General features: G+C 36.7%; 2 protein-coding genes across 4 annotated transcripts in view; one reads left to right on the top strand and one right to left on the bottom strand.

Annotated features, from left to right (window-relative positions):
- Window positions 1-13,176, top strand: part of CCDC39 (coiled-coil domain containing 39) — a 61,541-nt gene extending 48,365 nt beyond the window's left edge. The window contains exons 15-20 of the mRNA XM_061166638.1: window positions 5,678-5,837; window positions 6,284-6,390; window positions 7,716-7,856; window positions 7,997-8,176; window positions 8,318-8,403; window positions 12,283-13,176. Coding sequence (XP_061022621.1) covers window positions 5,678-5,837; window positions 6,284-6,390; window positions 7,716-7,856; window positions 7,997-8,176; window positions 8,318-8,403; window positions 12,283-12,436 — 828 coding nt within the window. The 3' untranslated portion in view covers window positions 12,437-13,176. The remainder of the gene's footprint in view (window positions 1-5,677; window positions 5,838-6,283; window positions 6,391-7,715; window positions 7,857-7,996; window positions 8,177-8,317; window positions 8,404-12,282) is intronic.
- Window positions 13,177-14,661: 1,485 nt separating this feature from the next.
- TTC14 (tetratricopeptide repeat domain 14) lies at window positions 14,662-24,720 on the bottom strand. 3 transcript variants are annotated; one of them, XM_061166639.1, is made up of 12 exons: window positions 24,418-24,720; window positions 23,839-23,963; window positions 23,541-23,740; window positions 22,535-22,619; window positions 22,306-22,435; window positions 21,808-21,963; window positions 21,321-21,392; window positions 20,793-20,912; window positions 20,566-20,688; window positions 18,257-18,374; window positions 17,238-17,347; window positions 14,662-16,198 (listed from the first exon to the last, which is right to left on the bottom strand). In XM_061166639.1, exons 1-12 carry the CDS (start codon window positions 24,576-24,578, stop codon window positions 15,283-15,285), a joined length of 2,316 nt encoding a protein of 771 aa, XP_061022622.1. In that variant the 5' UTR covers window positions 24,579-24,720; the 3' UTR covers window positions 14,662-15,282. The 3 variants fall into 3 exon arrangements, 2 of the variants coding, with proteins under 2 accessions (XP_061022622.1, XP_061022623.1); XM_061166640.1 differs by lacking the exon at window positions 21,808-21,963; XR_009696955.1 differs by lacking the exon at window positions 14,662-16,198 and having other exon boundaries at window positions 17,285-17,347; window positions 17,784-18,374.
- Window positions 24,721-25,963: the final 1,243 nt, after the last annotated feature.

Genomic DNA, 25,963 nt, shown 5'->3' with positions numbered 1-25,963 from the left:
GAGGCTCTAAAATGTTAATTGTTGGGAAGTAGATAGATGCTGCAATTGCAGTGAAGTTTCTCTCCCAACAAGGGCTCTGATGAGAGTCACATAAAAAGCACTGGTGTTAAGAGTGCTTTCCTCCGAGTCTTAATTCTATCACTGATTAGGTAGGTGACCTTGAATAAGTTACGTAACCACTGGGGCCTCAGTGTCCTCACTTGCAAAATTAGGATATTGTTACTTTTGTTGTAAGAAGTAAATGAGAAAATGCATGTAAAGCCCTTAAAGTGCCTGGAACAAAATGAGCTCTCAATGAATGTTAGCTGAAATTATTGTTATTGCTGTTATGATGATGATGTTGATGGGACGTATCCACTTTTTAGGAAAAAACAGGCAGGTCATATGAGGAAGAGTATTCCTTTGTGCCAATAGTTCTAATATGTGACATTAATCAAGGCTATCAGTTGTTCTCAACTTCCTGATGCCACATTCCACTTTCCATCTTCTCCAGGGTTCATAGCTTGCCACACAGTTATTTACATGTTTTGTTTATAGCACATTTAAATGTTTTACTCATTATACCTCATGTGTGCCAGATGTATAAAACTGAAACTTTCTTTAATAATTAAAGTCAGTCTGGCTTATGTTGAGAAAAATCATTCCTGGTCTGAAAATGGGGAAAAGCAATCAGTGGGTGTGCAATGATGCCACTGCATGGTGACAGAGAAGGCTTGCCATTTTCTAGCAGGCCCTCCAGGGATTATCTGATTCTACAGGAATGCACACCTCTGACTGATTTTCTGTTGACTAATCTATTTTACCATTCTCTAGAGGGATAGACGTTATCTTATGGAAAAAAGATGGTAATGCATATGATTCTCACTCGTAACAATGCAAATGAATTTTTCCCAGTGTAATACAACTCACTTATGCTTGTAGGAAAGATTACCCAAACATTGTATTTTATTCCCTTAAAAGATATTAGCCAGTTTTATAAGAAAATTAATTTCAGCATTTCTGACTCTGTATGTATATAAAATCTGTTCTAATTCTCTTTTTGAACTTGTCTAAATGTCTTACTGGTTCCTTCACTAATGAATTGGATAAAATCTTTGACATGTTCATATAAACATGATATTTAACTTTTTGAAAATACTGTTTCAGCAGTTTTACTGCTGGAAAAAACTTACAAGCTAAACATCATTTCTAGTTTTGAATGTGGTAGATTTACGATGTAAATTCACTCCATTCAGGCTCCTTTCCCTTCCTTATATCCTTTACATTCCTCCTGAAGGTGGTCTTTCCTGATAGGCACATACATGTATGTTTATAGCACTGGGGGAGAGGAGTTTGGTTACAGAGCAAACCACTCTTTTATTTTCTGCATACTTTATTTCATGAGTAAGCAAACCATGGACTCTGGGCTAAATGCTGCCCACTACCATTTTATAAATAAGCGCTGAACCACACAATACATAGACTCATTCATTTATGTATTGTCTCTGGCTGCTTTCATGCTACAATAGCAGTGGTATTAAATACTAGTGGTTTAGAGACTGACTGGCCCATAAAGCCTAAAATATTTACTCTTTCCCACACTGTTTTCTGACCCCTTGTATTATAGAGCTGCTATAACACAGTGTCACAATTAGGTAGCTTATCCTATAGACATCTCACAGTTGTAGTGGCTGGAAGTCCAAGATGAAGGTGTCAGCAGGATTGGTTCTTTCTAAGGGTTGGGAGGGACAATATGTTATATGCCTCACTCTTAGTTTTTGGTGGTTTGCTGGCAGTTTTTGGAATTCCTTAGCTTATGGAAGCATCATCATTAGCTCTGCCTTCATCTTCACATGGCATTTTCCTTGTGTCTCTTCAGCCTTTCTTCTTTGTCTGTGTTTGTGTTTAAATTTCCCATTTTTGTAAGGACACTAGGGATAGTGGACTAGGGCCTACCCTATTGAGTTCATCATAACTTGACTACATCTGCGAAGACCCTATTTCCATATATGGTCTCATTCTGAAGTACTGAGGGGTTGGGACTTCTTGTATTTTTTTTAGGTTAACAATTCAACCCACAGTCCTCATTTTTGGTTCTGCAAGTATCCTCTTGTCTATGTTACACACATCGTCATGTTCCCTTTTACCCACCTTGTATTGTTCAGTCATTCAGTCATGTCTGACTCTTTGCGAGCCCATGGACTAGAGCACACTAGACTTCCCTGGAGCTTGCTCAAACCCATGTCCATTGAGTTGGTGATGCTATCCAACCATCTTGTCCCGCCATCCCCTTCTCCTCCTGCTTTCAATCTTTCCCACCTTAGCAGCTTCTATATCTGACTCTTAAAAAGTCAGAAAAAATATAATCAGCAATCAGTGAAGGTCTGGCATCTTTCAAATCACATTTCCAAGTAATTTAAATTACTTTAAAATGTTGACAGAAAGGTATAAACATTTCTTCCAAATAACTTCTCTTCTAATCCAGGATAAAAGGTAAACATTATATAATTGATGATTTAGAGGCAAATGGGACCATAAAGGTTTAGAAGTTTAAGGTATATATAGAATTAGATCAGGAATTTGTATAAATGAACAAATCCAACACCTTTATTTGACAAACTGAACTTGGAGTAGTGAAATAAATTATTTAATGCTATTCAGCTTACTAGTGGGAAATCTACAACTGAAATCTAGCTGTTTTGACTCATTCTAGCTCTTTTTCCCATTACACTATATTTTAAATGAAATGTTTGCTAATTCTAGACTCAACTTGAAAGAATTAGATGTAATTTATCTCAGAATGTTTTTTTTTTTTTTTGCTAAGCTTTTTATTTGATATAAAATGTATACCTTGAGGCATAATAAAACAATAAACAATGAAAATGTTAAGAATCCAAACGTTGCCAAAACTTTTCCAGTGATCACATTCTGATTTAAAGATAGATACTTGGGATTGAATAACTTTACCAAAGAAATTATTAGTTGATTTTGACTAAAAATAGGTTTTGCTACTTTTTTTTAAAAGAAACTTTATTAAAATGTAGTTGATTTGTTTAGTGTTAAATTTCTGCTGTGCAGCAAGGTGATTCAGTTATACATACATATATTCTTGTTCCAATATTCTTTCCCATTGTGGATTATTCAATAGGATCTTGCTGTTTACCCAGCCTGTATATATTAGTTTGCATCTGCTAATGTCAAACTCCTATCCCTTCCCCACCCCTTCTCCCCTGGTGACCACACCTCTGTTCTCTATGTCAATGTTTATTTTTAGAAATACATTTTATCACAAATTTGCTTCAGTAATTTAGCCAATTGTAATATCTTAACACTTTAGGAAAGATAACTAAAATGTAGTTAATTTCACAATAGTGAACCTGAGAAGGACTTTAAAAACTATAGATCTTAAGTTATGTAAAATTTGATCAGGTTTGAAGGAGGCAGTAATGTTGACTGTGAGAACTTTTTGCTTGCTTAGAATAAATGAGAACTAGAGGTTTGATTCCTGAACCCTGCTTTTACCATATTAGTCATTAAAAAACAACAGTCCTATGGACTCCCCTGGTGGGCCAGCGGCTAAATTTGCATCTGCTAATCCCAAACTCCCACTCTTTTCCTCCTCTACCCCACTCTTTGCAACTTCAAGTCTGTTTAATATGTCTGTGTGACTGTTTGTTTCATAGATAGGCTTGTTTTAGAGTCTGCATGTAAGTGATATCATATGATATTTGGCTCTTTCTTACTTCACTTAGTATGATAACCTCTAGGTCCACCATGTTGCTGCAAATTGCATCATTTCATTCTTTTCTGCTAAGTCACTTCAGTCGTGTCCGACTCTGTGCGACTCCTTAAGACAGCAGCCCACCAGGCTCTGCTGTCCCTGGGATTCTCCAGGCAAGAATACTGGAGTGGGTTGCCATTTCCTTCTCCAATGCATGAAAGTGAAAAGTGAAAGTGAAGTCGCTCAGTCAAGTCCGACTCTTCATGACCCCATGGACTGCAGCTCACCAGGCTCCTCTGCCCATGGGATTTTCCAGGCAAGAGTACTGGAGTGGGTTGCCATTGCCTTCTCCTCATTCTTTTCTACAGCTGAGTTAATATTCCATTGTATATATGTACCACATCTGTCCATTCATCTGTCCGTGGAAATATAAGTTGTTTCCATGTCTTGTGAATAATGTTGTGAACAGAGGGGTCCATGTATCTTTTCTGAGTTATCATTTTATATGAGTATATGACCAGGAGTAGGATTGTTGGATCATATGGCAACTCTATTTTTAGTTTTTTCAGGAACCGTCATACAGGTCTTCCACAGTGGCAGTACCAATTTACATTCCCACCAACAGTGTAGGAAGATTCCCTTTTCTTCACACCTCCTCTAGCATGTGTTATTTTTAGACTTTATAATGATGGCATTTCTGACTGGTTTAAGGTGGTATCTCACTGTAGTTTTGATTTGAATTTCTGTAATGATTAGTGATGAGCATCTTTTCATGGGGGCATTTTTAAATATATATGCATACTGTCTCTCTCAGTCTTTAATTGGAGAAGTGCTTTGGAACTGGGTACAACTCTAGAAGGCCAAGCCCAGAAGTCCACTGACTGCTCACTGAGGAATTTTTGGTTTTCAGCAGTTTATAGACTTCAATTGTTCCTGGCCACATTTATCATAATTATCTTTAATTAAAACTGTTTTAAAATATTATAATATATACATGAAGTGAAGTCTTAGTTGCTCACTTCTGTCTGACTCTTTGCAACCCCATGGACTGTAGCCAACCAGGCTCCTTTATCCATGGGATTTTCCAGGCAAGAATACTGGAGTGGGTTACCATTTCCTTCTCCAGGAATATATACATGAAATTGGGCTTAAAATTTGCTGTTTTAATAGTTTTTAAGTGTACATTTCAGTAGTATTAAGTATATTCATATTGTTGTGCAGTCAACACAACAGCCGTCTCCAGAACTTTACCTTTCAGAACTGAAACTGTACCTGTTAAACAGTAACTCCCCATTTCTCCCTCCCTGAAATCCCTGGCAACCACCAATCTACTTTGCTTTTGTGAATCTGATTACTCTAGGTACCTCACGTAAGTAGTTTTTCCTCTTAAAAATATTCAATCCCTGGGGTGGGAAGATCCCCTAGAGAGTGAAATGGCAAGCCACTTCAATATTCTTCCTGGAGAATTCCATGGACAGAGGAGCCTGGTGGGTTACAGTTCATGGGGTTGCAGAGTTGGACACAACTGAGCAACTAACACTTTCACTTTCATGGGCATAGCTTGCTAACCTTTTTTACTCCTAAGATTTAACATGACAAAGTGTGCCAAGCCTCTTCCAGGAAAGAAACATACATTCCTTTTATTTAATATCTAGTTTGAAACCTTTTTGACTTAACCTTTTCTTTTCTCAGTAAAGTTTATACCTGCTTAATTTTTTGGTCATTTTTGTTCAAGAGTCTTCATGTAAGTTTTAGTTAACTCCCATTATGGTTTTGTATCCTAAGTGCTATATTTGAAAGGCCTTCAGGATTTGGTAAATCAAGTACAAGAAATAAATGCTTGGTGCTGCATGTAGGTCCCAAGGCAAATTGGTATTGGTGTGACTTAAGTACTTCTTGCCCTGATCACAGACATTCTTCTGCCCCCCCACCATGATAAATACTTTTAACCAATCTATTCTATTCTGTTTTAAATAGGCTGCTCAAGAAAAAGAAGAACTCCAAAGGGAAGGTGACAGTTTGGATGCTAAGATCAACAAAGCTGAGAAAGAAATCTATGCTCTAGGAAACACCCTGCAAGTGCTCAACAGCTGCAACAACAATTACAAACAATCTTTTCAGAAAGTGACTCCATCTAGTATGTAGAAATTATTGAAACTTTTAAATGAATGTACATGCAATGAAAGCTGCATAGTTATTTTTAAAAGAGGATCACTATGCGATAAGGAAAACAAGTGCATCATGTTTGATTCAGCTGGAAAACCTAATCACCACAACCCCCCTTCCATCCCCCACTTAAAATAAGTGCTAAGGTATTAATTCCATCTGTCACTAGTTGTAGTGATGTGGCATATTACTCCTCTATGGAGTTCATTTCAAATCTGAAAAAAACAGCAGCTTACTGGGTGCTCTATGTTGACAATATAAGAATAGTTATTTCATATCCTATTTTTCAAAAATTAGACATATGGAAGTTGACCTTTCATAATGAAAAATGTTAGAAGTTTAAATTATGTAATATTTTAAAGTTGCTTTCTACACAGCATGTTAAAAATTTAAAGCAAAAATTCTTTTAAATTCTAGGTGCTGAGTATGAGGTAAAAATTCAACTAGAAGAACAAAAAAGAGCTGTTGATGAAAAATACAGATACAAACAAAGACAAATCAGAGAACTACAGGAAGATATCCAGGTAAATTCTATAGGGCTTTAATAATAAGTCCTTAGTAAAAGTTAACTATCACTATTATAATTATTCTACTCTTGCTAATATACAATTTTTTAGAAAGGCAGTTAGAGATATCTCACTTAAATGAGAAAAAAAGTGATCAAAGTATTAACTAGTTAAAATCCCAGTGCTAAGCCCTGACAATTACTTGGTAATCAGTCAATAAAGTATAGCTAGCTAACTATGATCTGAGAGTTGGACTGTGAAGAAAGCTGAGTGCCAAAGAATTGATGCTTTTGAACTGTAGTGTTGGAGAGGACTCTTGAGAGTCCCTTGGACTGCAAGGAGATCCAACCAGTCCATCCTAAAGGAAATCAGTCCTGAATGTTCATTGGAAGGACTGATAATGAAGCTGAAACTCTTAATACTTTGGCCACCTCATGCGAAGAGTTGACTCATTGGAAAAGACCCTGATGCTGGGAGAGATTGGGGGCAGGAGGAGAAGGGGATGACAGAGGATGAGATGGTTGGATGGCATCACCGGCTCGATGGACAAGAGTTTGAGTAAACTCCAGGAGCTGGTGATGGACAGGGAGGCCTGGTGTGCTGCGATTCATGGGGTTGCAAAGAGTCAGACACGACTGAGCAGCTGAACTGAACTGAGCTGAACTATGATCTATCTACTAATCTTTATTTCAGTTAAATCCTTTAAAATCACCTTAAAAGACTGTTCCTTAAAACAAAAATCTGAAAGATGAGAAAACAATGTGCTTGGTAATAAGCAGGCTCTATATAAACATTTAAGGGCTTCCCTGATTGCTCAGTGGTAAAGAATTCACCTGCCAGTGCAGCAGACACAAGACAGGGGTTTGATTCCTGGGTTGGGAAGATCCACTGGAGGAGGAAATGGCAACCCACTCCAGTATTCTTCCCTAAAAAATCCCATGAACAGAAGAGCCAGGCAGGCTACAGTTGAAAGGGTCACAAAGCTGGACATGACTGAGCTCACTTACAGAGCTTTTTTTTTTTTTTTTTTTATTCAAGGACTAGATTATGAGTTGGGAATCTTTGAAAATTGTGTGCTTTCAATAGTCATTGTTTGTTTTTCTCCCAAATACCATAAAATAACCTTTCAGTGGAATTATATATAAAACTTAATCCATAAAACCATTATACTTATTATCTACTAATAGAATATACATTATATATGCAAAGAATTGGCCACGACTCAGCAACCGAGCACATATATACAAAAACAAAGGAATCAGAATTAAATACTTGACAAGTGGCAATTATAAAAGTCATTTCTGATCCTAACCAGTAAATTTGTTAATATTTATTTTCTGCAGAGCATGAAAAATACTTTAACAGTTATAGAACACTTAACAAATAATGTCAAAGAAAAAGTAACAGAGAAGCAAGCTTATGTACTTCAATTAAATAGAGAAACTGAGGAACAGAAGCCAAAATTAGAAAGAGTAACTAAACAGGTATTGGAAACTTTAAAAAACTGACCTGTCCTATTTATGTTTTGGAGTTCCAAATGGTAACCTCACATCTTCCTTCATCCATTAAAAAATACTTAGTTCTAGAAAATAGGTTTAAATAACTGACTGCTGTTGACCAACAGTGTGCAAAACTCATCAAGGAAGTCCGTCTTTTGAAAGATACAAAAGATGAAACACTAGAAGAACAAGATATCAAACTTCGTGAAGTGAAACAGCTTCACAAGATCATTGATGAAATGTTAATTGATATCACACAAGAAAATGCTGACCTCGGTGTTATCCTTCAAACATACTTTCAACAGGTAATAAGAGTTATCTTCTAGTCAAACACTTCTTAAACATTTCATGAAGAAAAAATTATGGTATTCAACATAAAATGAAATCTACTGAAAAATATTCTGAAATGCAGTGGTACTAATGATTGCTCTTGAATGTTTTTCCAGAGTGGTTTAGAACTACCTACAAGTAGTACTAAAGGTAGTCGTCACAGTTCTAGATCTCCTTCCCAGACTTCACTGTTATCAGTAAGGTAAGTGGAAGGAGAAAACACCATCTCCTGATTCACTCAGTTATAGCTTCCATCCCAAGCAAATTCGGCCACTTCCATATGCCATAGCTGTTGGACCTGCCAGTGCACTGCTAAACTCTCCTCCACTTTCCCTACCTTCTGATGTTTGTGTCAGAGGCAGAAACCAGCCAGCAGCACAAGACTCTTCCCTTCTGTCTGGTGTTATCATTTCCAGTTTGACATATAGTGCTTTATGACTATCAGCTATTTCAGCAGGATCAAGCAGGGTGAAATTTTGGATGATACACATAGCATGGTCATCCCTGAGTGTAGGGAGAGTTGATTAAACCATAAAAGGACCACTTAGTTGTACATACATATTGAGTAAGATTTATAAGATTAAAATCCACTGTAAAATCTAAAGAGTCAGAATTTTATTTATGCTGCTTTGTTTTGCTAAAAAGGAAATTATTCTTTACTTCTGCAGTTTAGTTTTACCTGGAATTCTATCAGGTAGACATTTAGTCAACATTCCTGTGCCTTGCTGACAAAATAATAATTATTAATATTAAAGACGATCCTCATCTTAAAATTCCCAATCTGGCACATTCAGCGCCATATTACTTTTCATTACTCCACAGCAAGATGTCATGAAAGGATTTCCTAAAGGGTATTTTTTAAGTAAAACAAAACAAAAACACTTCCTATGTAAAAATGGTGAGCACCCACTTGAACACCCTCAGTTCAGTTCAGTTCAGTCGCTCAGTCGTGTCCGACTCTTTGCGACCCAATGAACCACAGAACGCCAGGCCTCCCTGTCCATCACCAACTCCTGGAGTCTACCCAAACTCATGTCCATTGAGTTGGTGATGCCATCCAACCATCTCATCCTCTGTCATCCCCTTCTCCTCCTGCCCCCACTCCCTCCCAGCATCAGGGTCTTTTCAAATCAGTCAGCTCTTCACATCAGTAAGCCAAAGTATTAAGAGTTTCAGCTTCAGCATCAGTCCTTCCAATGAACACCCAGGACTGATCTCCTTTAGGATGGACTGATTGGATCTCCTTGCAGTCCAAGAGACTCTCAAGAGTCTTCTCCAACACCATAGTTCAAAAGCATCAATTCTTCAGTGCTCAGCTCTCTTTATAGTCCAACTCTCACATCCATACATGACTACTGGAAAAACCATAGCCTTGACCAGATGGACCTTTGTTGGCAAAGTAATGTCTCTGCTTTTTAATGTTGTCTAGGTTAGTCATAACTTTCCTTCCAAGTAAGCATCTTTTAATTTCATGGCTGCAGTCACCATCTGTAGTGATTTTGGAGCCCCCCAAAATAAAGTCAGCCACTGTTTCTAGTTTCCCATCTATTTCCCATGAAGTGATGGGACCAGATGCCATGATCTTAGTTTTCTGAATGTTGAATTTTAAACCAACTTCTTCACTCTCCTCTTTCATTTTCATCAAGAGGCTCTTTAGTTCTTCTTCACTTTCTTCCATAAGGGTAGTGTCATCTGCATATCTGAGGTTATTCATATTGCTCCCAGCAAACGACTCCAGCTTGTGCTCCTTCCAGCCCAGCATTTCTCATGTACTCTGCATATTAAGTTAAATGAGCAGGGGGACAATATATAGCCTTGGCGTAGTCCTTTTCCTATTTGGAACCAGTCTGTTGTTCTATGTCCAGTTCTAATTATTGCTTCCTAACCTGCATATAGGTTTCTCAAGAGGCAGGGCAGGTGGTCTGGTATTCCAATCTCTTTCAGAAAGTTCCACAGTATTTTGTGATCCACACAGTCAAAGGTTTTGGCATAGTCAATAAAGCAGATGTTTTTCTGGAACTCTCTTGCTTTTTTGATGATCCATCAGATGTTGGCAATTTGATCTCTGGTTCCTCTGCCTTTTCTAAAACCAGATTGAACATCTGAAAGTTCACAGTTCACATATTGCTGAAGCCTGGCTTGGAGAATTTTGAGCATTACTTTACTAGCGTGTGAGATAAGTGCAATTGTACGGTAGTTGAGCATTCTTTGGCATTGCCTTTCTTAGGGATTGGAACGAACAATGACCTTTTCCAGTCTGTGGCCACTGCTGAGTTTTTCAAATTTGTTGCCATATTGAGTGCAGCACTTTCACAGCATCATCTTTTAGGATTTGAAATAGCTCAACTGGAATTCCATCACCTCCACTAGCTTTGTTCCTAGTGATGCTTCCTAAGGCCCACTTGACTTCACATTTCAGGATGTCTGGCTCTAGGTGATAACCATCGTGATTATCTGGGTCATGAAGATCTTTTTTGTTCAGTTCTTGTGTATTCATGCCACCTCTTAATATCTTCTGCTTCTGTCAGGTCCATATAATTTCTGTCCTTTATTGAGCCCATCTTTGCATGAAATGTTCCCTTGGTATCTCTAAGTTTCTTGAAGAGATCTCTAGACTTTCCCATTCTATTGTTTTCCTATTTCTTTGCATTGATCACTGAGGAAGGCTTTCTTGTTTCTCTTTGCTATTCTTTGGAACTCTGCATTCAAACGGGTCTATCTTTCCTTTTTTCCTTTGCTTTTAGCTTCTTTTCACAGCTATTTGTAAGGCCTCCTCAGAGAGTCATTTTGCTTTTTTGCATTTCTTTTTCTTGGGGATGGCCTTGATCCCTGTCTCCTGTACAATGTCATGAACCTCCATCCGTAGTTCATCAGGCACTCTATCAGATCTAGTCCCTTAAATATATTTCTCACTTCCACTGTATAATCATATGGGATTTGATTTAGGTCATACCTGAATGGTTTAGTGATTTTCCCCACTTTCTTCAATTTCAGTCTGAATTTGGCAGGAAGTTCATGATCTGAGCTGCTCCTGGTCTTGTTTTTACCGACTGTATAGAGATTCTCCATCTTTTGCTGCATAATCAGTCTGATTTCAGTGTTGGTCATCTGGTGATGTCCACGTGTAGGGTCTTCTCTTGTGTTATTGGAAGAGGGTGTTTGCTATGACCAGTGTGTCCTCTTGCCAGAACTCTATTAGCCTTTACCCTGCTTCATTCTGTACTCCAAGGCCAAATTTGCCTGTTACTCCAGGTGTTTCTTGACTTCCTACTTTTGCATTCTAGTCCCCTATAATGAAAAGGACATCTTTTTTGGCTTACTTCTAAAAAGTCTTGTAGGTCTTCAGAGAACTGTTCAACTTCAGCTTCTTCAGTGCTACTGGTCGGGGCATAGACTTGGCTTACTGTGATATTGAATGGTTTGCCTTGGAAACAAACAGAGATCATTCTGTTGTTTTTGAGATTGCATCCATGCACTGCATTTCAGACTCTTGTTGACTATGATGGATACTCCATTTCTTCTAAGGGATTCCTGCCCACAGTAGTAGATATAATGGTCATCTGAGTTAAAAACACCCATTCCACCCTAGTACTTTCGTAAAGGCATGCTTTCAAAACTTAGTAGAATTGTATGGATAGTTATGCTTTTCAAATGACCCCACCACTTTATCCTGTCAATAGTTCTCTTTTTTTTGGCTCAAATTATATAACCTATCATTTTAATCACTCTTGCCAGCACTCAAATTTTCTTGCCTCTTACCTTTTTTTGAATGATTTTGGCAAACTTTTAATACCTAATGATTCTAAATTATAGTTGAAACATGTTTTAAATAGAAATATATTTGCAGAACTGTTTTTCTACTGATTTCAAACCTTATGTTTATCATCTTTTTCTTTTTAAACTAATTTCCTGATACTATTAATGGTCATCTTTTAAAACTCATTATTAGCACTCTTAACATTATATCTTTTTTGATCTCTTTAAGTAGTTGTGGGATTATGGCATCTTTGTGATTAATGAGGGGGTCTCTACTAAAATAAAAATTCTGAATTACATTACAGTAATTCTGGTTTTATTCTAGGTCATCTAAGAGTACAAGCACTTCTGCTTCTCAGACTTCGATCAAAGTTTTAGAGCTGAACTTCCCAGCCTCCCCGCTAACTGGCAGCACTTCCAGACCAACCAGTGCCAGCAGTGCCTCCAGTGCTGGTAAAAGCAGGAAGACCAACAAATGAACATTTTAAATCTCTCCTGAGCAAGCTGTAAACACAAAACCAAAGGGATCCTAAGTTTAAAATAGTGTACCACACCCTATGCTTTTGGGTGCCTTATACTGATAGAGAGGCCTACTGAGATAAGTGTTAGAAATACAAATAACCAGAGAAAAGTTTTATCCAGTGAAAAATGTAAGAACTTCATGCTAGCCATGAAACTACTCACTTCTAGTGTAAGAGAATCTTTTAGGAAGAAATCTCTAAAGATCTACTGTACTATATAGTTTATAACACTTTATTAAAATTCTTTTAGCCTAGATGATCCTGAAATTAGGTTTTATTTATTAAAAGAAACATTTCTTAGACTTTGGGAGAAGAAACCTGTTAGTTACTTCTTTTAGCATTACCTCTCCCCCTCCCTCCACCAAGAAAACAGCTGACAGGAAAGAGAACCACTATATGTCAACAACAGTGGAGCTTAAATTTCTAGAAAGCAGGCCATTCTGATCTTGAAATAAGTCAAACATAGTGAAGATTCTGCTCTCAAGATACAACCAAGAATATGTTTTCAAGATTTCCTTGATTTAATAAACAATTTAAAGAAAGTCAGGCATAATTAGATTTGCAGTAAGAATTCTGTATATTTCCAGTAAAGGCAGACTACCAGATTAAGAATTAGTTATTTCTGTCAATTTTTTATCATAACATGTGCCCAACACTTTGAACTCTGGAATAGAGGGTGAAGTATGACTTATGTTATAAAACTGGTTTTCAAATAAATGTATCAGAATATATATAATTAAATGAGTACTGTCTTCTTCAAATCTTGAGAAAAAGTATTTCTTATAAAAACTGTCATTGTTTAGAACTGTCACTTGCAATTCCTTCTGAAAGGCAGTAATGGTAGTAAACCTGTTTCTCTGGATCACTGGAGTATTTACTGTCATTTCTTATAACAGGCAGCAAAAGGCACAGCCAAGTCCAATGAATAAGATGGGTAAAAAGCTGAATATTTTTTTTTTTGTAAAACATTATTCCATTGAGATTTGTGAAATATAAAAACTGACTAATCTTACCATCACTTTGAACGTTCACCAAAATTCTCATTCTTTGCCCTATTTTACTTTGCAAATTACCTGGAAGTTGAAGTATTAAACACTGTATTCCAAGCAGGCAGGGAGCAGTACTGTGACCTTGGGAAAGTTACTTCTCTATGCTTTTTTTCTCATTTATAATATAGAGACAGTAAAAGTTATCTATGTTAAGTTTATTGAAATCAGGTAATTTATATAAAGGCACAGGGCCCAACACACTGGAATTGCATAGTGAAAATGAAGTCGCTCAGTCATGTCTGACTCTTTGTGACCCCATGGACTATACAGTCCATGGAATTCTCCAGGCCAAAAATAGTGTAGTGGGTAGCTTATCCCTTCTCCAGCGATCTTTCCTACCCAGGAATTGAACTGGAGTCTCCTGCATTGCAGGCGGATTCTTTACTAACTGGGCTATCAGGGAAGCCCTCGAATTGCACAGTAGCTTTTACCTATTATTGAGTCACCAACCAAAGCCTAGCACAGTATTTGTGGAATGGTTAAGTTATATTAAGTTTTGGTATTTTATTGCTGGCAAGAACTGAGAGACAGAGCAAGGACTAAGTGTCTTCTTCCGCTAGCATTCTGTCACTTAGACATTTGTAGATGGGGATACTCACTACCCTTCAACCCACCCATCCAGTGTCATCATGAATTGGAAAGATTCTAAAGCCTATGAGATTCTAAACACCTGTGACTCCTATGTATACCTATCTCTACTCTCATCTATACTGTTTTTAATAATTTGGGAAGAATCATTATGATCCAAGTTCCTTCCTTCCTTCAGCTTTAGTTGCTGAAATTAATTCTGAGTTAAGTCCAGGTTCTGTCAGCTGAATCATTTGTTCAGACTCTAGGAAAAAAAGCAGAAATGCAAGCCAGCTCTAGGCTATCAAAGAACACACTAAGTGCCTTCTCAGCTGGACATCTGCAAAACTAAGAGTTTCTTCACTTAAAGGAAGTGAAGTCTTCCCTTAGTGGAAGACCAGATTTAGAGTGTGCTTCCCTTGCCACTGCTGCTTTTGCTAAAAGGACTCTTTCCTACTCTGATCTATTCTTGTTGGGAATGTATGGTCTTGTCAATATTTAAAAACATTTCTTAGGGCTACACTGTTAGCAAGGGAAGAAAAAAAAAGAGAGATGAGCAAGATGGGCCCCTATTCAACTTTCATGGCTTTATTCCTAAAGTACTTTTAAACATCTGGTACATAAGTCATTTTAAATCAGGCTTTAGAGGTCAATTAGACAAGACACATATCTGTCTACCGTTTAAAAATGTTATGCAAGAAAATTCACCTTTAAACAAATAATGATTATAAAATGGTATTTAACATTCAAATAATCTCTTTAGAAAGTCAAGAGCTTTTAACAGAATGAAATAACTTTTGATAAAAATGATCCAAGTGTTCAATGCACAAATTTAATATTTTCTCAAACAGCAGGATAAGGTGAACCCAAGGAATTCTAACATACCGTAGTACAATGAAGAAACAATACTTTGAGAGTTATCTTTAGGTGAAGAAGTTTAAATCATCAGAATAAGAAATAACTGTACATAACATACACACATTAAAAAAAAAAATCAAGCTATGAAAAGGGGACCTATAACTGAAACAAATATACCTTGAGAACCACTATAAAAAGCAATTGACTTCCATAATGTCTACAAATAAAATAACCACGGGAGCAGAGATTTCTGCACTGGACTGTATTACTAAAAGATCCAAATATTTTATTAAAAGTCTTTAGTGTAATGTTGAGGATACCCTTGGCATATTAGTTTTTTGGCTTATTTCCTTTTTCTTTCTCAAATGCAGCTATCTGATTAAATATATTGAGTAAATTTTGAGGTAAATTTTTTTTAACTCCACCTTCTGAATGGTCTTTGCTATTGAGTCCCTCTCCCTGAACCTCTGTTTTAATATCCTCCACGTAATTACCCTCTCTTTCATATTCTCCTTGATTTTTATTTAATTGATATCTTTGCTCATGTCTACTTAGATCACGTGATCCCGAGTAAGTGGATTTCTTATATTTTTCTCCTGACTTCCAAGAGTAGTCTGAGCTTGCTGGTGAGGTAGCATGTCTTGTGGAACCTGGCTCCCACTTTCTATAGTGCTCTTTTCTTCCTTCTGTATCTTTTTCAAATCTTCTATAACCATACATTTTTACCTTATCCTCTGAATTCCTATAAAAAGAATCTGAGGAATCTCTTCTACTGGAAAAATGTCTTTCTGATTTATATGGCTTTTCTGTTCTGCTACTACCTGCCTGAGTTTTATAGCTATCATAAAAATCTCTTGGATCTTCAGACCTACCTCCAAAATCATCCGGAATTTCAACAGAAGATGATGAGAAAGAACATTTATCTTTTTCTTTTACCTGTTTCTTTTGATATGGTAACCTATCCTGCTTTTCCAATAGTTTTTCCACTTCTTGTTTTTGGTTAAGAAAAGATGCTGATGTATTAGCTGGAACTGGGAAGCACTCATCTTTCTTATTCTGATCTGTCTGATTTGAGGATGCCTTAGCTGAATGCCTTTTAGAACTTCGAGAAGACTCTGAGCGGTTCCTCTTATGTTTCTTATGCCTTTTGTGACCAGAAGATGAAGAGGATGATGAAGAAGAAACTGATTCATCAGCAGAAGAGACACTCGAAGAAGAAGTTGATTTTCTTCTCTTTTTCTTTAGCCTAAAAAAATGTAGTTAACTCATCAGATATGTTGAGTATAAAAATGTTTAATTACCCATAAAGATTTTAGTTCTATTTTATTCTCTTTAATGATTTCATAAAAGTTTGTGGCTTATATAAGAATTATTAGCAATAAGTTTAGTTTTTACTACAATATCCAATTTTACCATTAGTTGTGACTTTTGGAAAAATACTTGTGTAGACAATTGTCACTGAAAGCAAATCCATCATTTTTGAAATACATGGTGACATTTCTAAAATTACCTTAAAAATTTAAGACCATCTGAATACATAAATTAGAGAACTAACGTTTTACATTTGGCTACTTTGGCCACCTCATGCGAAGAGTTGACTCATTGGAAAAGACCCTGATGCTGCGAGGGATTGGGGGCAGGAGGAGAAGGGAACGACAGAGGATGAGATGGCAGGATGGCATCACCAACTCGACAGACGTGAGTTTGAGTAAACTCCAGGAGTTGGTGATGAACAGGGAGGCCTGGTGTGCTGCGATTCATGGGGTGGCAAAGAGTCGGACACGACTGAGTGACTGAACTGAACTGAACTGAGTTCACGGTTTTACCACCTCAGGACTACTAACATTTTTGGCCAAATAACTCTTTGCTGGGAGGGCAGGGAGTGGTGAAATTCTACATCATTGTTTAAGTTCAGCAGCATCTCTGACCTCTATCCACTAGATGCCAGTAGCACCTATCAGTTAAGAAAACCAAAAATGTCCCATGGGAAACCACACCCAGTTGAGAACTACTGCTCTAATTCTGAAACATTTCTCCCTAAAATACAGATAATTAAAATAATATTTTAATTCTAATTTTTCTTTTTTTTTTTTTGCAGAATTCTAGCCATCCATTCTATTTTGCTTTATCTCTTTTACAGAAAAATTTATGGTACACATACTTGCTAAGAATCATTGATTATGACTTGAAACACTTTAATTTTTTACTTACTTTATCTCCCAAATGGCACTTTGGTTCAACGAGTACTTGCTTTAAGTTTTAAAATACTGAATATTATAGTTTACCTTTTCTCCGCTTTTAAGAGCTTACGCAACTTTTCTGCACTTGTTTCTATTTTCTTTGTTTTCTGCTTTTCTTCCTTTTCAGCTTGTTTTTCTCTTAATTCCAAAGATTTCTTTTAGAACCCAGATATCGGAAAAAACCACACGTTAAAAATAGCAGAATATATAAAATCCAGTTTTCAAAAGACCAACCCACCCCCCAACCAGAAACCAAATGTGGTATACCCAAATCACCATATATCCAGCATTAAAAAAGTATTTTTAACATATAAAAATTAATCACAGGTGTTTGGCATTAATCATTGAATAGCCAGAACAGTATTGAGGACCATATTGCAGTCGGTATTCCATGAAAAAAAAGGGAAGCCATTGCATTGATATCCATGACCCAGAGTGCAAGAAAGAGAAAAAATAAAATCCATGAAAAATATATATATATATAAAAACCATTAAAAATTGAAACAGGACACAAATTTTATAAATAAAATTCAAAGGAAGAAATCCCAATATGGTGAGTTGAGAGGGGAATCACCATGTTCAAATACAAACCATTTAAAAAATAGCACAGCCCAGTTGGATTCATGGTTACATAAGAAATCATTTTCCAGTTTGAGGATGGGGATGAGCAGCACCAGATGTCAGACACAGCAGCAATGGTCCAATTCAGAAGAAAATGCATGAGAAAACATCATCATCAGTATTACAGGAAAAGACAGTTTAAAATATTTTTCAGAACGGTTTTTATAATTAGTTCAATTACAGTAATAATACTGAATTTTGTAACCATCAGGAAAGCTCACTACAAGGATAATTCTACAAGGGCAACTGCATACCAAATAGGCAATGGGAATTTTCTCAACAAAACTATGAAGTAATGTCAAACCCAATTAAGAAAAGCTATATCTAAAAAACTTTTCATAATGCCATAATTAAGTGATCTAGAATAGTCTCCCTAGAAGAAAGTTAAGTTTTGGCATTAATTTTAAAAATGATTACATTTCTAAGAGGAAATAAAGAATCACCTGCATATATATATGGAGCTTCTGCAAAGCATCCTCTGCATCTTTGAAAGTTTCATCCAAAGCCAAAGCCTTCTTATAATAACTTTCAGCATTTAAAAACTTTTCTTCTTCTTCTAACCTAAATTCAAAAAGAAAATTTAGCTTTTTTGGTAAAAATTAGGAGTTCTGAAATATGCATGTAGGGCAGAAGCTTATGTGAGTTCATTAGGGAAAAACTATGTTTAGCAAAAAATTTTCCAAATTTAACAATACTTAAATACTGTGCTTCTGCTATTTTTTTGTTAGTGTTGTTGTAAAAGACAATATAAAACCACATAAATCAGAGAAACTGAACTCACAGAGAATAGACTCGTGGTTGCTGGAGGTGGGGTTGGAGGTGGGTAAAATGGGTGAAAATGATTCATTTTATAAACTTCCAGGTATAAAATAAAGTCCTGAGGATGTAATATACAGCATGGTGATTATAGGTAGTACCATACTGTATATCTGAAAGTTGCAAAAAGAGTACATCTTAAAAGTTCTCATCACAAGAAAAAAAAATGATAACTGTGTGATGATGAATGTTAACCAGACACAATGGTCAATCCTATGTTGAACATAACCTGAAACTAACATAAAAGTTATGTTAACTATGTGTTAACTATATCTCAAACAAATAAAAAAACAAACAGGAATTCATTACTGATAACTAAAGCCATATTGTAGGTCAAGCAGTGGCATTTTAATATAATTTGTGAAAACACACGATCAAATGACACCCTCTGAAATTTAGTATGATCTTGAGCTTTAGCACAGAATTATGTAGGCTGGCTTCTCCTAGTAGTTTATGAAGAGTTTTCCTTTCTACAGAAAAATTTTCCCAGAAAATTCACTGCTAAAATCACAAATACCAAGGCACACATATCACAACCAGCCTGCAGAAAGAATAATCATCATCATTATTAGATGATGCTCACAAGTCTATGTTGTGAAATATCAGAATTAGAAAGTTTAGACACAGATCAATGAAAGGATTTTGCACAATATTTTCAGTTTTTAGAAAGCAGGAAAAGGTATTCACTGTAAAACAAATGAATAAACCCAGTGGTTTCAATGCAATCACTTCTGTGTCAGATAGGATGAGGGGAAGAAGGAACAAGCCAAAGACGATCAAGATTTCTGGACTGGATGACCGAATAGATGGTGTTGCCATTCACAGAGCTAAAAATCACAAGTATGTGAATAGTAAGACAACCACATCTAAGTAGGAACTAGCTATGTACCTAGGGGCTTCCCTGGTGGCTCAGATGGTAAAGAATCTGCCAGCAATGCGGGAGACCTGGGTCTGATCCCCGGGTTGGGAAGATCCCCTGGAGCAGGGCAGGGCAACCACACCAGTATTCTTGCCTGGAGAATCCCCATGGACAGAGAAACCCGGCAGGCTACAATCCATGGGGTTGCAAAGAGCTGGACAGAAAACTGAATGACTAAGCACAGTTATGTAAGCTATGTAAGAAAGAAAAAAGCTGCTCCAATCACTTGGGTCCAAGTAGAAGTTCTTATCAGTTAAAAACAAACTTTGCAAAATTTCAATTGTATGGAGTTCTGAAATGATTGTACAAACTGTAATGATCTGGCAAATTCATGAAGCAGAAAAGGGATGATTCTATTTAAGAAAAAATGATAGCAAAAAAGATGGTGGCCCTTAATTATTAAAGCAGGCTGTTACCAAATTATTTATATTAAAAGTATTATATTTCTTCAAAATATAAATTAGACTAGTCTGTTAGTCATTATGCCAAGTACTATGCCAGTATCTTAGCACAGTATAATACACGTTACAGGGTTTGTTCTTAATGTTTTGCTCTTCATTTAATCTAAGTTCATGGATTTTATTAGACAAAGCAGAGCAATAAGTTGACTACAACAGTGAAATCTTATACACAATGAACTACAGAGTTCTCAATTTATATTTCTGGCATTATAATTACTCGAATGATGAAATGAGTTAGAAATTTCTCTCTATTAAACAAAAACTTTTGGTGTGTGCCCAAGGATAAGATTTACCTATTATCTTTCTATGTATTAAAATACATACTCACAACAGTGAACTCAAGACACTAAAGTATCTCCAATCATGAAGAAAGTAATAAGGAAGGAAAAAAGGACCAGAAAATGTAAAAAGGACTATATTTAAAAAGCATTTTCAATCAAAACTGAAACTAAGAGTATCTGAGCTAAGTCAAAGATGCTATTTCTTTAAGTTCAAGATTTATAGTAGTTGGCTATTAAATATTAGATCTCTACTATTAAACAAATCTGACACTTACTGCCCTCCTCTTTCTACAAGTGTCTGGCAGAGGTATTTTCTTGCATTTCTGTGAGTTGGACAGTTTTCCAGTGCAAGTTCAAAATCTTCTATTGCTTTGTTCAGACTTCCTTTTGTTGCATATCTATAGACATGAGACAAAATTAGAGGAATTTATCTTGTGAGCTATTCATAAATCTTATATACATTTATCTTCTAAATATTCCTCAAAACCCATGATCCACTTACAATGCTCCACGAGCTACCAAAGCTTCCACATTTTGTTTGTCTATTTCCAGAGCCTTATTGTATTCATTCATAGCATCCACATGGCGTCCAACCTTAAAATAATCAACTCCAATCTTCACACTAAAAATATATTTTAAAGCATACATAACAAATATTTCACAGAATATCCAAACAAAATGTTAGCATAAATAAAATTTTAAAGCAAACCAAATTTATTAGTCTTCAATATTCTCAGTATTTGGATAATTTCATAAGTCTTTGGATAATTTTGTAACAAATATTTATGAAATCCAGGTATCAATATACTAATTCCTTTTTAACAAAATTTAAAAAATATTGGCTAAAATGTAAATCTTTAAAGTTTACAACATAGTAGCATTTATATCTATAAAAAAGCTAATCTCAAAAAAGGTATCATTTAAATTCATTTATAAACAAATTTTGTCTTAAAGATGACATAAGCATGCTTGCCTTAACTTAACCTGTTAGGTTAAATAATGCAATTGTTGAATGACAAAATCTTCATACCATTTTAAAGCCCATGATGCAGACTGCTTCTTCCTTAACGCAGAAGCAAAATCATCCTCAGAGAAATTTTTGCTATTAAAGAAAATAAAAGTAAAACTGTAAATATTTTTTTGGGTAACTACATCTCACTTTACCTGACAGATAAAAACTGAATCTCAAGCAAGAAATGTGTGTTCCCATTTATAATGCAAAAGTTTTGAACTCTCAGGAATGACTATTAAAAAAGTATTTTCCTTTAGCATATACATATTCTTATAAATTTTCTGCATCTTATAGATTTTTTCTGCATCTACCTGGTAACATGGCACACATCAATCACTGATAAGACTCCACTCCAAAAGGAGAAGGGATCATCTAGTTCATTCAAACGCTGGCATACTGCTGGCCACCAAGCTTAGGATAATCAACTATGTTCTTCAGTTATGCAGCTTCTCACATCAGCACCACAGACCTCACCACTTAACAGGACAATACTCATTTACTATACCTTTGAAGGCCTCTCATTAAAGATGGTGGATTAGATTCATCTATTCCTAGTTTTCCTAAAAGGAATTCAACTACTCCTGGATTAACAAATCCCAAAGAACTCTGCATGATATTCTCATAGGATTCCAAAGAATTGCTATTTAGTTCAATGCTTTTCCTTAAAAAAAAAAAAAAAAAAAAAAAAAAATCACAAAATATAAAGATGATTAAGATGATTTACACAATTAAACAGCGTGTCCCATTTTCATTATGGAAATAACATTATTATATGAGATTTAAATACTCAGACCATTTTTGTACATGAAAGCGTGGCAATTATGATTTGGTTTCTTTTACCAAGTTTGAAATGATTTATGGGTTATAAAAATAAAATTAGCATATTTTGAAATAAGAGAAATTAGAATTCTACTTTCTTCTTAGAAGTTGGGCAAAATCTGCAATTTTTTAGCCAAGAAACTGTTTTGCAATTAACTTGTTGAGACAATGTGGATAAAATTACCTGTAGTACAAAGGAAGTTCTTCAGAACTAATTACACCTAATTTAACACCAGATAGGTGTGGTGGAAGAGATGAGCTATATAGAGACACTGCAAGCTTTTCATGGTATCTGTCAATATCCTTGATTCCAGCTTAAAAAATAAGAAAATTAAGTTGATTAGCAAAGCAATGCAAACTAACATAAATATGACCACAGGTACTTTTTTTACTAATATGAGGAAACTGATCACCTCGAATGATGTCACCAGTTTGGTAATATGATAAAGGATCCCCATGGTTACTGATTGAAGGCATGTCTCTTAGTGGACATAGAGCCTGCAATGAGAAGCACTGTAAAACACTAGACATTCTATTCTTCAGTGAGAAGTGTCTTGTTTTATTCTAGCAGTTCAGTAAAACAGCTAAGACTTGACAGGAACATTAAGAAAACAACTAGCACTCTAGAGTCTAAATTTAAACTTCTGTGCCCAAACATAAACAAAAAAGTTTTCTGGTTCAGGTCAAAGCTAAACTCTCATGAAACTTGCAATTAGTTTTAGAAACTGAATATAAGTATGCATGATGAAACAAAAAGATATTTTGTGCTTATTAAATATAAAACTAAAATCTGTCCAGAAAGTAGGAGACTTTCAAAGAAAATGAAATGTGACTTCTTCTAGGTTTAGGTGTGTTATCAAGTTTGTGGCATTTTCTGGTTTTCTTCCCTCTCTATCTGCCTTAATAGATAATATCAAACCTTTCAAATTAAAGTGACATACTGCATTTCAAATTTAGATCTATTCACCTTGGGCAAAGTATGATGTACAAATCACTTAATTACTGGAAATATATACACTTAAGACAGGAAGACAGGAATTTGTTTCTAAATTACCCACATGCAAGTATCTAATGCTGAATACTAAATAATTAAAGACTTTTCAGCTAGAAGAAATAACCCTGGCTACTAACTAATCTCACCAGGTCCACTAATATCTGAGCATTTAAAAAAGGACCCCACTTCTGCCAGCCAAAGGACCAAAACCCCTAAACTAGAAACAGTGGCAGAAACTGTATTTCTATTACTGCTAATAATTTTTTTAAAAAATTAAAAAGTACTTAATTTTTCTATTAACACTTATTTAATTCTAAAAACTAGGTCTGCAGAGTACACTTAATTACAGCTGGATGAAAAGATATAATTTTTGCACTGAGATGACATTTTTATCAAAAACAATAACTAAAAAGTGAATAACTTACTGTGATTTCTAAGTGGGATATATCTCTCATAATGCCACTGCCTAGACAAATCAACACCATGAAAAACCCAAATTCCCGAATGGAACTAATTCTTCCAATCACTATATCACCACGCTCAATATCTCGAAAAAACAGCTCTCTCTGGTCCATACTAGGTATCTCCATGAATTGCTCTAACGGTGGCATGACTGCATAATAATCTGAAAAAAAAGTAACAAAATTACTAACAACAGCTCTGTGTTCTGCTTCATCAAAGTGCTGTTAAACCAAAACGCAACAATTTTAAGACTAAACACACCATCATTGTCTTCACTAACTTCAGCAGTTGTAGGTGCATCTGATTTCCAGGAAAGTGCAAAAAGCAGATCCGCTTTTTTGGAAATGAATTTTTGTATTTCAATGTTGTCAACTCTCCTCTCTTTTCTTAAAAAGAAAACAAAGTTTATGAAAACTGGTTTTTCTGCAAAAGTTTTTAGTACGTACAAGCTTCTGCTTTAATCGCCCAATCGTGACCATCCTAAGCTCTTGGCCACATATCCTCCGAAAAAAAGTTTTAACCAGGGATCCCCTCATACGCCAGTCTGTAGATGGAGGGCGCGGAAACGTAAAAAAACAACCGCGCTGTTCCAGATCTACACAAGCCCAAAGGATTTTAGCTAAAGAATCCGCGCCTCTGGTGGCAGTACTAGATTTAAAAGTTCAACCCACATCCCGCATTGCCCACATCAGGGAGAAGGTATCCTCCTCCATCCTGCCCTGGAAGCCGGCGCCGCAATCCTCACGTGCTCACAGCCTCGGCTCAGCAGCCGGACTGCGGTAATGAAGCCCGGAGCTGCGTCCCCTCTCCCGTCTTGCAGCGGCGCCGCCGTCCCATTACCTGCCCGGTAACTGCTGCTGGCCCGGCGGGCCCCGGGCAGGGTCGGCCACCGACCCCAGGAGGCTCCGGAAGTGCGGGTTGTCCTGCTGCTCGCTCCGGAGCAGGGAGAGCAAAGACGGGCCGTGGAAATTTAGTGACTGCCGCAAGAGGTCTCGGTCCATGGCTAGCAACTGTCGTGACCAGAGGCCAGTGGGCTGCCAGCCCCCGGTTCGGTGCCCACTACTTCAGGCCGTGGTCGTGGAGGCTGAGGAAGCGGCCTGGAAGCCGCCGGAAGCACACATCGCAGACACCTCCAGAGTGGCCTCCCGGAAGTGTTCTGGAACCGCCCCCCAGCGGCGGTGCTGCGGAGCGCAGTTTTGGTATCGCGAAATTGAGCGAGATTACGGAAGCCGGGAGGATTGGGGCAAGCTTTTCCGGGGCTAAGGGCCGGTTTCGCTCTGAGGTAGTGAAGTGTGTAACAAGTTTTCGTTTTAAAATTTCTGAGGTGTTATTACACTGAAATGGCCCAAGCTCTAATCTGTGGTAAATAATAATTCATCCTTGTGTTTAGCGAGGCGCCTCTAAGTGCCAGTGTCAGGAAGAGAACCCTGAGCGGGTTACAAACTTTCTTACCTTTGAGTTTCGCTGGATAAATATCTACGTCTCAGGCATAACTGCATTAAAACGACCGCTCTGGGAGACTTCCTGTTAGGCTGTAGAGCAGAAGAAAGGAAGAACATTAATATTTATTAAACACTGGAGTTGTGTTTTCTAGCCGTACTAAAAATCACTGTTAGTGATTTTAGTTAAAACCAGAATGACTTTAATGCCTAGACATATGCATATTTTGTTTTGTTGTTTAGTCGCTTAGTCGTGTCGGACTTTTTTTGCTACCCAAGGGACTGTAGCCCTCTGCGGTCCTCTGGCCATGGAATTTTCCAGGCAAGAATACTGGAGTGGGTTGCAATTTCCTTCTTCAGGGATCTTCCCCACCCAGGGATCAAACCTCCCGCTCCTGTGTTGGCAGGCGGATTTTTTACCCACTAGCTACCTGGGAAGCCCCAAATGTATATATACATTCCTTTTTATTTGTTTTAGTTTAAGTGTTTTCTCAAAATTTAGTGCCCATAGGTTTTCTGTGTAATTCAAGTGATTTTTCGAAGATAATTATGACAGGCTCTCACCCCCTCCCCCACACTTACTGATCCTAACCGCTGTACTGAGGAAAGTCCAGAGACTCTCAGTATATTGCTCAATATCACCAGCTGGCAAAAGGCTAGAGTTAGAATTCCAACCTTCCACTGAATAGATCTTCACTGGCAGAGTTGCTGGAGAAAGTATTTTTTCATATAGAAGGCCTGTCTTTAAATTGAAGTAATGTGACTTTGTTGTATTAAAATATATCAACGTCTGTACTACTTAAATCGTGTAGTTTAGTATCGTCCTCTTGAACAGAAATAAATAGTAGTGGTTATTCTGCCACATCTTCAGCTTTTGTATATTTGGGAATTTAGTTTGCCCTCTCACTACCTGGATAGAAGATCCAGTCAGTGAATGCCTCCACACT

The sequence above is a fragment of the Dama dama genome, chromosome 19 (genome assembly GCF_033118175.1).
Source record: "Dama dama isolate Ldn47 chromosome 19, ASM3311817v1, whole genome shotgun sequence".
NCBI lineage: Eukaryota > Metazoa > Chordata > Mammalia > Artiodactyla > Cervidae > Dama > Dama dama.
The sequence above is the reverse complement of the archived record's forward strand: the minus strand, read 5'-3'. Positions and strand labels throughout refer to the sequence as shown.

Bases quoted from the DNA above. Each gene is read 5' to 3' on its own strand.
- TTC14 (XM_061166639.1), bottom strand. From the start codon at position 24,578: ATGGACCGAGACCTCTTGCGGCAGTCACTAAATTTCCACGGCCCGTCT. The intron at 23,964-24,417 runs GTAATGGGACGG...TTTCTTTTTAAG, and splicing joins CAGCAGCAGTTACCGGGCAG to AAAAGAGAGGAGAGTTGACA. The intron at 22,436-22,534 runs GTGATCAGTTTC...TTATTTTTTAAG, and splicing joins AACTGGTGACATCATTCGAG to CTGGAATCAAGGATATTGAC.